Source organism: Poecilia mexicana, unplaced genomic scaffold, assembly GCF_051168715.1.
Source record: "Poecilia mexicana isolate PSO_F unplaced genomic scaffold, ASM5116871v1 scaffold_4, whole genome shotgun sequence".
NCBI classification, from domain to species: domain Eukaryota; kingdom Metazoa; phylum Chordata; class Actinopteri; order Cyprinodontiformes; family Poeciliidae; genus Poecilia; species Poecilia mexicana.
In genome coordinates, this window is record NW_028263373.1 from 23,519,070 (window position 1) to 23,534,469 (window position 15,400).

Genomic DNA, 15,400 nt, shown 5'->3' on the forward strand with positions numbered 1-15,400 from the left:
CCAGTGGTCTAGTGCGACGCTGCAGCTAGCTTACCAAAGTATTGTGTTTAAAAATAATAATGACTTAATAACAGGTCACTAAAAAGAAAACCTGAAGATACTGTTTTAAAGTTTCTCAGGGTGAGTTGCAGGATTTTGGTTTTTGAACTCTTATTACAATACACAGTATGCCACAGGCATGCAGATCTAGGTTACTGTGTTAAATGTGACATGATAGTGACGAGGCAGTGAGCAGAGCTGTGCCCCAGGCTGGCTATGTTGACTATCTAGTGGCTGAAAGAAACTGTTTTTTTTTTGTTGTTTTTTTTTGCCAAAGCAACCCAAGTCTATATTTCTTTTATTATGCTTCTAAATTACAAATAGCCCTGAAACATTATCAGTGCTCACAACACTTGAAAGGAACTTTTTTGATTTTCATCTATTTTCTATCATAGGAAAGATTAGATTTCATACTTTCTAATCGTATACCTTATTGTTGGTTATGCAGACCTAAAACTCATCAGCAGCTCATGTGAATCACAGTTGTGAGAAGTGTTCTAATGAATACACCTTAAGGCAGGGGTCCCCAAACTTTTTCCTGCGAGGGCCACATAACTGTTCCCTTTTATGGTCGGGGGCCGGTCTTAGTTTTTCGAGAAAGAAACCTTAGAAAACTTTTGTTGGGGGGGGGGGATTACTGCCGACGACATATTCGCGTTTGTAGATAGATTTTTACCCAGAATGCAAATGGAAAAAAACCGTGACCGAAACGGTGACTGGTACTGACTAGTATATATTCCATTGAGGGAAACTAAGTTTCATATCTGCTCAAGAGCCCCCCTGGTGGTTGAAGAAAAATCCACATATATATGAAAAAAAACACTGAATGCTCTCTGGTATTGTTCAGGGGGCCGGACCAAATGAGGAGGCGGGCCAGATCCGGCCCGCGGGCCGTAGCTTGGGGACCCTTGCCTTAAGGGCTCAAAGCTGTTCAAATAAGTTAAGCAACATATAAGCTAAGGTTTCTGATCACTCAAAAGTAGGACATACTTGCACAAGAAATCTTTGGTCTTTATTGCAAGGCAGCATGACGACAACTCAGTTAGCACAAACATTATTACAAACACAAAGAACCACTATTTTCATTTTTTGCAATATCAACTGTTGACCAGTGTCTCAGAGATCGTTTATGGAAAAGCAGCAGTACAGGAATAGGTGTTCTGGTAATACGGCCGACACAGTAGCATCACCCTAATTGCAGTGCAGTACAGATTACCCAGAAATCCTCTGGAGCTGTTGGATGCTGGAAAATCTATGGCTGCTCGCCACAGTGAGCGCACATCTGTGGAGTGGCCATGTGATGTAATCATGTGATCATAGATACAGGGGTGGTACGGAGCCTTCCCCTCCCCTGAAAAGTATACATGCTGCATGGGAGACACCCCCATAACTTTGGCACACATTCCCATGAAGACATCGTCAATGTACAGCAAGGAGTTCAGCACCAGAGTGGCGTGGTAGATCTTTACAGCCACGTTCCCTGAAACTACGTACCCTGCTCCAGCTGTGTAGTCCGGGTACGAAGGCCAGGGGTACAAATCATATGGGACAAAATATTTGCTGCCTTTCCAACGAACTGGAGGAGCTCCTTTGTGAACATGCCCCACCCAGAGGTTCTTTGTACCTGGTTGTTGGAGGCGGAACCTCTGAGCAACACCTGAATAAACGCCCATAACAAACAGAAGCCTCACACTCACCCCCAGCTCTGACCAGACAAAGCTTTCATTACCCCACGTCTCCCTGATGGCCTGGCGCCGCTTAAAGTTCTCTGGGGAGGATTTCACAAACAAAAGCAAAAGAACATCATCCCAGTCTTTGCCATTTTCAGCTCTACATTTGCTGGGGTGGTTGATCAGGTATGGATAGGTCACTGAGCGACTCACCACGCTGCCAGAGCTAGAAATTATATTGAGGAAGTCGTACCTGTTGATCAGGTAACGGTATGAATAAGATCTCATGTGGCTCACAACATGAAGATCCAGCTCCTCCCAGCAGACTGTCAGCACACAAAGCACCATGGCTGTGATCAGCAGGTGCACACATTGCCTCTTGTGGATGCGCCGAAAATTCATTAACATTATGACTACATATATTTGAACATCAGCACCACATTCTTCAATGTTTGAGTTGTCTTATTTTCCTGTCTTCTGTCTCTTTTCCTTTTGCCTTTTCTATTTCTGTTCCTCCAACTACTAAGCGTTGTCATGTCCAGTAGACCTTTTTCAGGTTCTTTAGCAAAGTGCTTTCTCCATATTTTCTGGATTGCATGCAGAAACAGTAGTGCACCATCATGGTGAAACCAGATCTCAGCAGAATTCAACTTCCCTCCTTCAGCAAACAAAAGGCAGCATGCTGCCTGTTCCTTTTCTCCTTTAAGGCCTGTGCTGGTTTCATTTCTCTGCTCCACTTTCTTGTTCTTCAACCACTTGGGTTACTGAAACACCTGGAACTGGAGCGACCATAAAGCACCTGGGAAAATACAGAAGTAATTAGATTTTGAATCATATTCTTTAGCAGGAACACTCATTTAAATTTGCTTTAAATAAGAAACTGAATGAAATCTGATGAATATTGAACAAGTAAGCATCAATAAACCATCCATACACACACATCATTAAACAAATTGAGGCAATGGGCTTATTTAAAGATGATTTTTGTTATATTGAACCGTCAGATGTTCCTGCTAAATCCTGAATATACCCAATTTGGGCTGTCTTGGCCTTTTTATCGCAGCTTGTGGGGTTTACCCTGACTGGGAACGAGAATACAACCTGCTGAATGTGACAGGTAGCCAATCAGAAAGCGTGGTGACGTAAGAACAGAGTGGAATCCCAAACAGCTGACATATCAGCAACTGTGAGTCCGGTGGATATCGGATGATATGTGGAAATGTTTATTATTATATGTAAAGGTCATTATTATATATGTTTATGTTTATTCAATTAAAAATGTTAACTATGAAAAAACATAGTCGACGCCAAATCATAGTGCAGCAAATAGAGCAGCTGCTCCCGTCGTCTTTTATCCATTGTCTTTTCTTTTTGTTTTTTATCTCTTAAAATGACTCCACAAACTGTCACTATTGCTTCTACATCGTCATCCGTGTTTGGCCATTCTAAATTCCCGTATGCTATGTTGGGGGTTTAGTGGATTTTCTTCTGGAATCGCGATGTTTGTGTTTGGAATCGGTTCGCGTGGTTTGTTGCTCCTGCCGTGAGAGACGAACCGATCGAACCCATTGTACTTTTATCAGCTCTGTGGTCACAGAGGTTTGGAGAATCGGCCGACAATCCTTAAATTTTGCTGTCTAAACCAGACTTAAGACTCACAATCTCTACTCATCTTCTCTCCACCACTGCCCAAACGCTCTCTGACTCTGGTCGCTATGGTAACGTTTACATATCCCTTCAAAATAAGATACAGATGCGCCACAAAAACGAGCATTTTACTTTCGTGAAAATTTTAACTCACGATAAAGACTAACGGGAGCCCTGAGCTTGTTTCTCTGCAACGAGACGGTCCCATCTGGGAGTGATGGAGACAATGACACCAGAAGTGTTGCTTATTTCCACACCCTGTTTTTTTTCTCTACGTGGTGAAGCAGTTTGAAGCTTCATTGCCTGATTAGCAGCTGGTCGCCGCATGTTGCGCAGAGCAGCTTGTAATGTTTGACTCACCTAGCGGTCCGGGATAAATCCATCCTCCTGTCTCTTCTCTGGGCCTTTTCCCCTTTGCAAAGAAAAGTCATCTGATCCGTTTCTTACTCATTTTGCTGGTTGTGGACTCAGTGTTGGCGCGCAAGTAACTGAGAGAATCCGTTAAAGGATTTTCAAAATAAAAGATCCTCCAGACTCGCATAATATATAAAACGGAAATATTTAATTATTTCTTGCGCGGCCCGGTACCAATTGGTCCACGGACCGGGGGTTGGGGACCACTGCTATAGCTTATATAATGTATTTCAGGGTCAGACATGATGAAGGAACCGAAATGTTTTCTTTTTCTCACATGCCAGTTAGGTAGATTTGTGGAGAAATTTACTCAAAGTACATTAGTATTAATTAGAAGATGCACCAAAAACACAACATGTTTTGTTGTATTTTTAAATAAAAAATGAGCAAAGGTAAATAACATAAAGACAAAAGAAGACGTGCACAAAATATGAATGTTTAAATCTCACTTTTTTGCAATATGAAATTTTTGAAACCAATACATAGAACAGGTAACTGTCAAATATTAATTTCAAACTCCCAAGTCAGACATTTACAAGAAAACAAAGACAAACTTAAACTCTAACTAATGTGGTTTAAAAAACAAAAGTAGTTTAATCTGAAAAGTGAGTAGTTTCTGACAAGTTCCCTGGTAAGTCAATACACATGTGTAGACCCAGATGTGTAGTTAAATGGGAGATGTTTCTGGACAGATGAAAGCTGTTTAGAATGCAAACATAAGTAAATCCAAATGAAAATATTATATATTTGCATATTAGGGCAGTTTAGAGCAGGATGCTCACAGAGCCCTGCTAAAAGTAAATAACAGATTAGTTATTTGCCTCTGACATCAAGACAAGTCAGCAGACACATGAGACTCAGGAGGATCCCAGTGGAGCAAACCAGTTTGGCTTACCTGCATGAAGAGGCAGCCCCTTTACCTCAGCCAGCATTAAAATACAGAGGGCTGAACCCAGTTGCTGGAGTCATGTAGCAGTCCCAGTTTGTTTGTGTCTGTGTGTTTAAAGGAAATCGACTCGTCTCATGGTGCTAGGACTGATATTTGGGCTTACACTGTGGCTCAGTCCGGAATGGAACTCTCACTGCATGGGTTTGGTTTCATGTAACATGTAAGGTCTATAAAGGAAGGATAAAACTTTGCAAAAATTGCCAGCATTTCGAGCAACACTTTAAAGCACACGTTAGCTCAGGTAACATGGCTTGTGTCAGATGATCATAAAAAGTAGGTGGGTAAGAATTTGAATGGTCCTGATGTTCACTCATCACTTTAACAAAGACATACCAGACTAGTAGACCATGGCCTAAAATTTTAAGGTCCTTTTTTTTCATTTATTTAATGATTTGCTTTTTTTGCTAGCACTTACTTTTATATATTTTTAAGCTAGCTGTACTGTGCTTTTAAAAGTTTAGAAACCTTGATAAAATGCTAATTTTTATCTCTTAGGTAAAGGGATGGGTTGAATTCAGGTTACAAAGTATGCTATAAAAGTGTCAGGAAAAGGACAAAAAAAAATCCCTTAGTAGCTGTGTTTCCATTAACACAGCTACTGTGTTAATGGAAACACATTAACACAAGTTGAATATTGTGCACAAGTTGCACAATATTCAACTTGTGCAAGTTGAATATTTAAAAATAAATTTGCTCTATAGAAACATCCCAATTTTGAATAAACTCTGTTTTTGACAAGTTGTTGCACTGGGATGAGGTAGTTTTTCAGCTACATCGCAATACATACATTTTGCTGATAGACTTTTTATAGCATCACATGAGTCATGGTCAGCTTAACATTACTGGTTTGTAGTTATTTTTAGGGATTTTTTGATCCGGACAGTGTGCAGCTGGTCCACCAGAGCTCTCACAGCATGGCATATTTCATAAAAAGTTGTGTTACATTTGAATGTGTTGAATCTTATCTAAGCAGCTGCTCCTAATAAGGGGCTTGTTGCACCAAAGCCCAAATAAAACACTGATGTCTCCCTGATAAATGGTGAACGCTAGCACCATGGCTGAATTCTGATTATATTTCATGTAACTATTTGCATCCGTAGCTGCCATGGATTTTAATGACTTACTGTGTGAACAAGTAAGTCATTACAAGTGAAAAATCATAAGTGAATACTTGTGATTTTAAATTAATTTCTGATTTAATGGAAACATCACAATTATTTTTTTTAACTGCAGAATATTGATAAAGATTTGTGCACATTTGTAGTGGAAACACAGCTAGTCTTACATATACTCTGTCCGAGAGTGAAGACAGCCACCAGTAATGAGTGAGACAACAGAGATATTACTGTAGCTAGAGCCTTCTTTAAATTAATAAAAATATGAGTCTAAAACTGTAGAATGAAGCAGCCAATCGGCTAAGATCATTATAATGTTCTATGATGAACTCAAAATCATTGGGCCTCAAGTCCAAATAGTATTTTAACTAAAAAGCACGCTGCTTATCCATGAAAGAAGACCTCTGCCAGTGAAAGACAGTGGTGGCAGGATCATGCACTGGGGTTGCTTTTCTTCAGCTGGAATGTTTTCTGTATGTTACTTCTGGCTCAAAACCTTCTGATGTGAGCTCAGAATTTGGGGATCAAGAGTATTCTCTTCTCTAGCATCTCAATGGGAGGGATCACACTTATTTTTATTTTCTTAATTCTTTGCTTTTCTTTCTGTTTCTCTTTGCTTGTTTCTAGTTGAATTGTGCAGGACGGAAGTCAGTATTTTTCTAAAAAGTACAAATAAACAAAAACAAATTATTTATGGTTGTATTTTTGAATAAATCTTGGCATTGTAGCAAGGCTTTTTAGAGCCACTGTAGCATCTGAAGAGTGTGTCATGTTCTGCAATCAACATAAATACAAGAACATGTATCTGTGGAAAACAAATGACACCACCTCCAAACACACAAGCTACTCTGTCAAGGTGTTAAAGACAGGTGATCCGTGCTGAACGGTGGAAATTACTCACAGCTGGGTCAACTCCATGTGAGCACACGGACAGAAAGGATGATCAGCTTCCTGTTTGCTCTTCTTTGTGCAATGGGTATAATACGTGTTGACACCTTCTCTATTCTCTTTCCTCTGAAATTGTTTGAGCTCTCATGATGCCGGTCTTCCTGCTGTTTATTGATACATATATGGCTCACTGACAGCAGAGCACTGTGTGAGGGCGGGGGCTGGTGTCGGATACTGCACGTTTTCTTTTTTTTGTTTTGTCTGTCACTGAGCCAGAGTTGTGCACGGTGTAAAAACTGTCCATGCAACGATGTCAGCTGCTGATCCTGGTATTTGGGATATGCTGTGCTTACTTAGAGCAATTTGGACTGCAATGAATCATCTTCAGTGCAAAATCTGAAAGACTGCAACTTGTCTCAGCAGAACTCCCTACTTAGAGGTATGAATTAAGAGATTCCTTAAGTCATATCTTAAGATATGGCTTAAGAATTATATCTTAAGAATTATCTTAAGAATTATAATTATTTTGTGTGTGTTAAAACACAAAATGCATAGGCAGTCTATAATCCAGTAGTTCAATCACTGCCCCTGATTGAACTACTGGTATTCTAGAGTGATTATAGACTCTTTAAAGCTTTGGGATTTCTTGAACTTTTGCCTTATTTTTGAAAACAACAAAGGAAGGTCAGCAATGAAGAGCTAAGTCAGGACATCGTTTTGGAAGAACTCCTACTCCTTCCACAAATTTTTATATTATACAAATATAACCTGAAAATGCAATTTACTAAGAAAAAATCTATCCAAACAAACCCAGTCATATGTGTAAAAGTAATTCCCTACAAATCTAGTAATTGGCTAGTAATTGGTTGCTTCACCCTCAGCAGTAAACACCCACAGTCAGGTTTCCTCTGAACTCGATGACAGGTTGAGGATAAAATGCAGTCATCTTAATCAGGGATATGTCTAAGCCATGCAGGACAGCAGGCCAACCATAACGTTAAATAGAAAAATTCAAGGTTCCATAAGTTACAGTCTTCAGCGGTCTGGAGTTTGACTGTACACCACATGTAACAGAACACACACCTTGCAAAAGGTAGAACTTTTGCTTCATAACTTGGAATAATCAAAAAAAATGTTGACAAATGTTAGTTGGATCTTTGAATAATGTTTTGGTCAGCAGAGGTTTTAGCTTAGAACCCTTGGATGGAGGCCATTTTTGCCCAGTTTTTCCTATTGTTGAATCATGAACACTGACTTTAACTTGATGAAGTGAGGTCTGTAGAGCTTTAGATGTTGGCAGATTCCTTTCTGTCTAAAGTGAACTCTAAGCAGAATGTTATTTGAATCAGAGGGCTGCTGATTATTCTGCTGGACACCACCACAGAAATGGCACACATAACTACGAAAATCAAGTAGTTATGTGGGCATTGTGTGTCACACAGTATATTTCTGTTTAGTTTGCACTTCTGACAACTCTAAAACCTAAATAGTGGTTCTCAAATGGAAGCAAAACTATAAAGATCATTTTTCAGTTAACATGTTTAAGCATATTCGGCTCTTATGAAACAGATTGAGCAGTTACTGGACCTCTGGACCAGTTACCTCTCACTGTCTTCAGTTATCATAGGACATTTGCTGCCTAATCAATTTTGAAAAAAAAATAGGTATCTTTCAAAGGTATGTACTTTACTAAACATGGATCAAATAAGATGGATCAATGATTTATCATACTCTGCATGCTGTTATCTGAGAGGACATTAGAGAGCTCAATATCTCTGCTAAACTCTGGGAACTCAGAATACTTTTTTATCCCTGGGGGTACAGCTTGTCCTCACCTCTATGAAATTTTCCATCTGCCAGTTCTTTGTACAATTGATAATCAGACATATTTTGACTTACCGGGCTACTTTATGGTCGAGTCTTTGACTGAGTTCAAGTAAAGATCCAACTTTCCATGCCTGATCTGTTAATCTCAGGTCAGCATATGTCCATCTGTGAAAACTCCTAATTCTTCTTTATCCAAACTGTTGCTCTTTGAACAACTCCCACTTCACACCTAAACACTGCTCTGCTCCAGTTTAGCTGAATAAACTGTGAACTGTTGTTTTTAAACTGCCCTGGATGTGCTGTAGAGGGAAAGGGAATGTTTTTTGTGATTGGCTCATGGAGGAGTGGGAGGAGCCACTTCATTGTCTCATTTGGCTTGTGGTTTAAAGCGCCATGTTCTTCTTACAAAGTCAAGACTATCAGATTTCTTCTGCATTTACAGACATAAACAACTAAGGTAGCAAGGAGAGTGGGAATGACTTACAGTCATGTAAAAAAAAACAAAACACCCACAGAATATTCAGGTCTTTCTAAAGAAGTGTTTCCATGTCGATGTTTGATCTCATACTTTATCTGCGGAAATCAGATAAAGAACTGGATCATAAACAAAACATCTCAACAATAATGAGTACAGTGGACCTCCATCTATTTCCAGTTCAATCTGGAGAGACTCAGACGGAGAACAAGGAACAATTAAAAGATTTAATGACAGCAATAAATAACAGTTCTTTGGCGCTCGGGCCCCGGCAGCTGATTTGAGCTGAGATTTGATGTGAACTCGATGAACATCCCGATAACTGATTAGGGATGCTCTCCCCCCAAAAAGGGGCTGAGGCCGGGGCCGAGGCCCAAGGAAAGGTGAGACCTAAAACTCGTGTGCTGGGACATGGGCCAGCAGCAGGGACAGAGGAAAAGCCAAAAAAAAAAACAGAAAAAGAGTTAGCAATGGAGAGAGAAGGAAAAGTCAAGAGGGGAAGTAATCAGTGAGATGATAAAGAGACTCACGAGACTAAGGATGCGGTAGAAGGAGTGTGCTTGTGATGCGACGTGTAGGTGGGAGCATGGAGGCGTGAGTTGGAAAATGGGACAAATCACTGGATAAGAATGCTTGCTTAGGCAAGAAAAGACCAACCACCACCAGCGAAATGCGCAGTGCTCACCTAGGCACTGAGGGAGCCCTCACTAATAAATTACAGAGCGAGACCTGAGATTAAACGTGAAATGAGCGATGCTGTCTAACGGCTGAACTGGACTGGGCAGAGGTGGAGACAGCTCATCAACAGCAGTCAAAATGATCATGGGTGAAAAACAGATAAGATTAAGTCGGTTGATGACATGAAACGGACTGGTGAAGGTTCAGCTTTATAGTAACACACGACTGATGAGAGCGACAATTAGGGATTGCTTGCGGAGTTAGCCCCTCAGGAAACGGGTTATGGCTGTGGAACAATTTCGTAAAAAGCTGGAAACTTGAGCTGCTGAAATGAAGATGAAGCTGAACCAACTACATAGGAGATCCCCCCCAAAAAGGGCCATGCCTGACGGACTGAATTTAAAATGAAAAATAGAAAGAAAATACCATCTAAACTCATCAAAAAGCTTTGCCGTGTAGAGATGAGTCACTCGAATGAATTTCACTGGATCTGGCAATGGGGTTGGGAGTTTAGACTAGAATGGCTGTGAGCTTAGGGTACCTGCAAGACCTGGTTGCCGTAGCGACAGACCCACAAGAATGACTGGTAAGAGTCTAAAGGCTATTGGCCCAGAAGTGAGACTGGAATGAGCACGTTTGAGTATGGGACCGGGGTAAGTGAGAGAACCGACTACATAGCCTGAAAGTGGCAGGATGGCCTGGGAAATAATCTGCCGATTCTGGGAGATCTTGAGATAAGAACTGAGGAGCGACCCATGGAACTTGAACAGGACACATCAGAATATGGAACAGCTTGGTTGATAGTGGCGAGGCAAGTAGACCAGGAATATCCAGAGTTCAGCTTAGAAAAACCTAAAACTTAAGCTACAAAAAGGATCACCTGCTGGAATAGCGACTGCCAGACCATTTAAATCCCCTGGATTGTTCTGAACTGAGCTACCGGAATGAAATATGAATCAACCACTATACATTGCGCATGTGGAAAATTCCTATAAATCGAATGCTTTAAAAAAAAAAAAAACACGTCTTACATTGAGACTAAACCAGTTCTATTTAAGGTTGCTTTGATAAGTAGTGAATGGACACTGAGCAAAAAGAAATTTTAGAAACAATGATTGGACAATGCCCTCGTCAACAAGAATTTAAGGCCGATTAATAATTAGCAGAAGCGCTGGACAGACTCAACCGAACTGAGGAGGAATTATTAGTCGACTTCATGTTACGTTGGCAAGCCACTCTACTACACGCATTGCGTCGCAACAGGGTAAAAGTCCACAATTGGGTGAATGACAATTTATGCCTCATACCGCGGTATGAGAAGGCCAGCCGAGACGCGAACCCCTGCTCCAGACGAGATTAGCTGATTGAATTGACTGTTTAGGTCATGAGGAGTAAATTTAAAATATGCTAGTTTTAAAACTTGCCATATCTTTATTGGAAAGCCTAACTATAGCTCTCAGATTAATAACTTATTCTGTCCTGTTAACCTTTATGTTACCTGTAAATAAAGTAGATTGTTTGCCGAGATCTTTTGAACTGCCCTTTGTGTGGGAAATCATCAGGAGAAGTTCCAGCTTTCACACTGATCTGTGAAAAGCTTGAAACAGCAGGAGTCCAGGCCAGTAGAGGAGAAGCTCTGCTTCCACTTGTTTAAGATAAAGGTGACAGTTTGAGCTTGAGTTTGAAAACAAATTGCAGGGAGTGTCTAACTCTAAAGAGGATCGGAGACAACCCCTGGTTGGATGAGCAAAGCTACGCCTTATTACAAATAAATGAAAGTCTAGAATACGCCTTTACTATAAAACTTTGTACACAGCAGTAACTACTCGGATTTGCTTTTGTAATTCTCCAAAGACGTCTAAGCTTCTTTCTTCCTTCTTCCATTCGACTCAGGTAAATTAATGCATGTCTCTGTTCTGCAGTTCAGTTGTAATTCGTGTGCGTCTTCTTTGGATTAAACTCTAATTCTGAGATGTCTACACTCGTTTTCTGTGTGATTTAACTCGGCCGCCGGGAGAACCTGGGATCCGTGAGAAGAAGATGGAGCCAGAGATTTTCCAAAATTACAACCTAAAATCTTCAACAGGCCGAATGAATCTATATAGCTGAACATACACAACGACAATGGCCACGGGCGAATTGTTAACAAGCTTAAGGGGTTGTATTGAAATTAGTCATAACTAAGCTAACATCACCTGCATCCAGCAGCATTACTCTACTCGGTCGGTTAAATTACGCAAAGTATTGGCGTTATACTAGCGGCTCCTACGCCGTTGGCGACTGGTGTGAACGTCTCCGGGCTTAAGTTGCGTTTGTAGGCGGTTTGAATAGATTATGATATGTTAACAGCACATACAAACTGATTTTAATTGCAGAACAAGGTTGCAGAGGACGCGATAAGGGAGATGGAGGAAACTCCGGTACCAAATCGATGCAGGAATATCAAAGAGTTGGTCATGTAGGTAAAACACGGGGCTTGCAGAACAGCTGGGACACAACTGAAGTGAACGCCCAAGCTGCCGGGCCTGGGTAGCATAAATTAAAATACAGCACGACGACGAAGAATAGTGCGCCGACTAGCGACGAATAACTAATGTGAAGCAGATAGATAACTGCGGTGACCAAACGACCAGTTAAAGATGGGCTGCACTGCTCGCAGTTGAGTGCACATGCATCTGCTATTCCTACGATAGACATCCCTCCAAGGCTGACTGGATTCTAACATACGCCTTGCAGCTCTTACGCAACAGCTGATCACCTGCTGAACCAATGTTACGTTTAAAGGCGCCTCGGAGAAACAGGTGACGATGGTTTAACTAAGTCAATGTTCGGATAAAAGTCCTTGAACATTAGAACCTGAGTGGCGCATGTATATACGGCCAAAGTGTTCGGGAGGGGATAAACTAATGAAAAGTGTCTGCGTTACGAAGTATTGCGAGACTCGAATGAGACATGAGAATGCTACGTCTTACCCTGGTAGCCTGAAACAGGCGTAGTGAGGGAAAACCAGAGAGGTGTTGCTGAGCGGGCTGACAGCGACCATACAGGAGAGGGAAATCGTAGGCATGCTGATCCTTAGCGTGGCACTGGTGTGAAGGCGCTGAGGTGAAGAAGACGGTGCGGGTTGAAAACAGTGGGATCACGTGTCTGTTTGCCAGAGGTGGAACGTGGAGTAGGTGGCGAGGGAGCGGAAGATGGAGAAATCCCGGTCAGGCGAGAGAAAGGGGGAAGACGCTACTTGAAATCATCAAGGCAGGAGACGCCGCTTGAAATCATCGAGGAATTTCTTGCATCTGAGGAGCATCCTGACAGCCTGAGACGGGCGTAGAGGGGGACATCCGGAAAGGTGCTGACCATGACGGCATGCGGAAGTGAGAGAAGCTGGCGGGCGAAGGAAGATGGCCTTTTGCTGCTTCCCTCAGATCCTTCCTTTTGATTCTGTCGTTTTTCTTTACGTGGCATCTTTAAACAGGCTGTTCCCTCCACGTAGAGCTCCGTAGTTAACTACCTTGTCTCACGACTGAGCGGGAGGTAATGCGTCGTGCCTCACAGGCCAAAGGGGTCAAAGTAAACAAGGTGACCGGAGGGCTTATGTTTTTCGGAGGTGGATCGTGGAGTAAGTGAAACCCTAGGCAGGTGAGAGATAGGCGGGAGAAGCTGCTTGAAGTGATCGAGGCTGGGGCCGGGAGAAATCTCTTGCATCCGGGGAGCGTCTGAGGGGAAAAAAGAAAGGACCAACGCAGGATAAGAGGTCGAAGGACGGGGAATCACGAAGCTGTGGAGGAGCTGAGGCGTGCAGATGAACGGATTGAACGCAGCTGGGAAGCGTCTGACGGTTTGGGTGTGGATCATTTTATGCAGAGCCTGATTGCTGATTGAACGTGCAGGGTGAGGTCCAGGCTGCGGATGGGGATGAGCATGACGTCGATGGGTGAACGGAGGGGGCGGAGTCTTCCAGCTTGAACTTCTGCTAAAGCTCCATTTCAGTGTTCACAGATTTTTCTGTGGAGTGTAACTCCAAATTATTTGTGGATAATTCAACTATGCATGGATATGGATTTTTTTCCATGAATAGGTGATATGTCCCATTCATAGGACATATCTAAATTATTCATATAAAATGCAGCTGTGAATCAGCATTCCAATCAGGGAGTGCCACTTGTTTTTGTGTGTGTGTGTGTGTTGGTTGGCTGTACCCCCAAGAGTAGAGACAAAGAAGACCATAGATGTTAGGTCTTATGGCAGTGCTAAGACAGTTTCAAGTCAGTGGTATATTTGGTGTTTAAATAAGCAGCAATAGACATCTTAAGATGAGGACTCTATTTACAGGTATTAGCTGTTTAGCTGTGGTTCCTAACTTGCCTGAATGTCAGGGATCCTCCGTTTACTGAGAAAAATGTATGGACACACCACTCACCAATAGAAGAGTTAACCTTCTTTAGCTAAAAGGAGGTTTTAACTAAAGTTTCAGTTGGACACATATAGCATCCGCCTGGCACCAATAGACATGTTCAAAGTTTTTTCCACTCCTCACTATCACCTGTGAGATATTTGAGAAATTTATTTTTTTATTCATGTCCAGCATGTTTTTTGAGTAACTCTGTAACATGAGAAAAAAAATCCTATATTCCTCCCTCATAATTTCCTGTGGTGTAATAAAGTATCACCTAAAATGCTGGATCTGGTAAATGCCAGATGCATTTACCAGATGCATCTGGTAAATAAACTAAACTAAACATGTTTATTTGATTTTAAACTAAACCATTGAAAAAGTATTCCTCCGGAGGTCCTGATCTCTTTCTAAGTTCATGCTGGTACCTTCAGTACCCCCTACATCCAACTCCTAAATAAGGCAACATCTGTATTCCTTACATGTTGAGGTTTTATGATCATTAAGAGTTATTTGAACTCAAAATGTTATACTTCTTAATTGCCAGTTATTCTGATGTGCCTCCCAGGCAACTTCTGTCTCTGGTGACATTTACTGACCATTGATCCTTCAGCCTATGACACTCGGTTTGTGATGCCACTGTGTATGCTTCAGGTTCTTCTTCCAGTTTCTTGGAAATCAAATCGTTTCCATGCCCATCACTCTCCCAGTCAACAATTTCTGAGAGACTGTTGACTGGAAGAGCTAACTGTACAGGGTTCACAGACTTCACTGACAACATTTTTTGGACATTGAGTTTGTGTTAGAAAGTCAGTAATTTCCTCAGGGGACAACCCCCTCTAAAAACACTGCCCTTTACATTTTCTCACACAGCTGCTTTAGCCAGTTGCATTATATCTAATAGACCTAATTACATACCACAGGAGGAATGAGGCTGTGTGTAACACTAATGTGAGCATCGTCCCAGACTGTAGTTACACATTAAGGATGGAAGGAAATGAAACAAGAATGCTTTGTAACAGCATTCTCTGTAATAACAAGGCTGTTCACTGAAAACCCTTTGTTGACCTTCTGCTCACTTCTTATTTGTAAAAAAAACTTATGTAAAAGCATTTATGATCCAATTTTCTGCCAATTTGTTAATTAGCAGACTCATTTATCTCTTGCAAAAAGAGATACATCTTAGATTACTTGCTAGCTAGCCCTATGCTGAACAGCTTAGTGTAGGCTGATGGTGGCCCAAACTAGTTGATGTTATAACTGAATGATGTCAGACATAAAGCTTTCAGATGTTCTCACCCAATCAAA

The 15,400-nt window shown here is 41.4% G+C and overlaps 1 protein-coding gene across 1 annotated transcript; it reads right to left on the reverse strand.

Moving 5' to 3' along the window:
• Positions 1-12: 12 nt before the first annotated feature.
• b3gnt5a (UDP-GlcNAc:betaGal beta-1,3-N-acetylglucosaminyltransferase 5a) lies at positions 13-12,912 on the reverse strand. Its single transcript, XM_088005103.1, has 2 exons — positions 12,675-12,912; positions 13-2,508 (listed from the first exon to the last, which is right to left on the reverse strand). Exon 2 carries the CDS (start codon positions 2,115-2,117, stop codon positions 1,167-1,169), a length of 951 nt encoding a protein of 316 aa, XP_087861229.1. The 5' UTR covers positions 2,118-2,508; positions 12,675-12,912; the 3' UTR covers positions 13-1,166.
• Between the last annotated feature and the right edge of the window lie 2,488 nt (positions 12,913-15,400).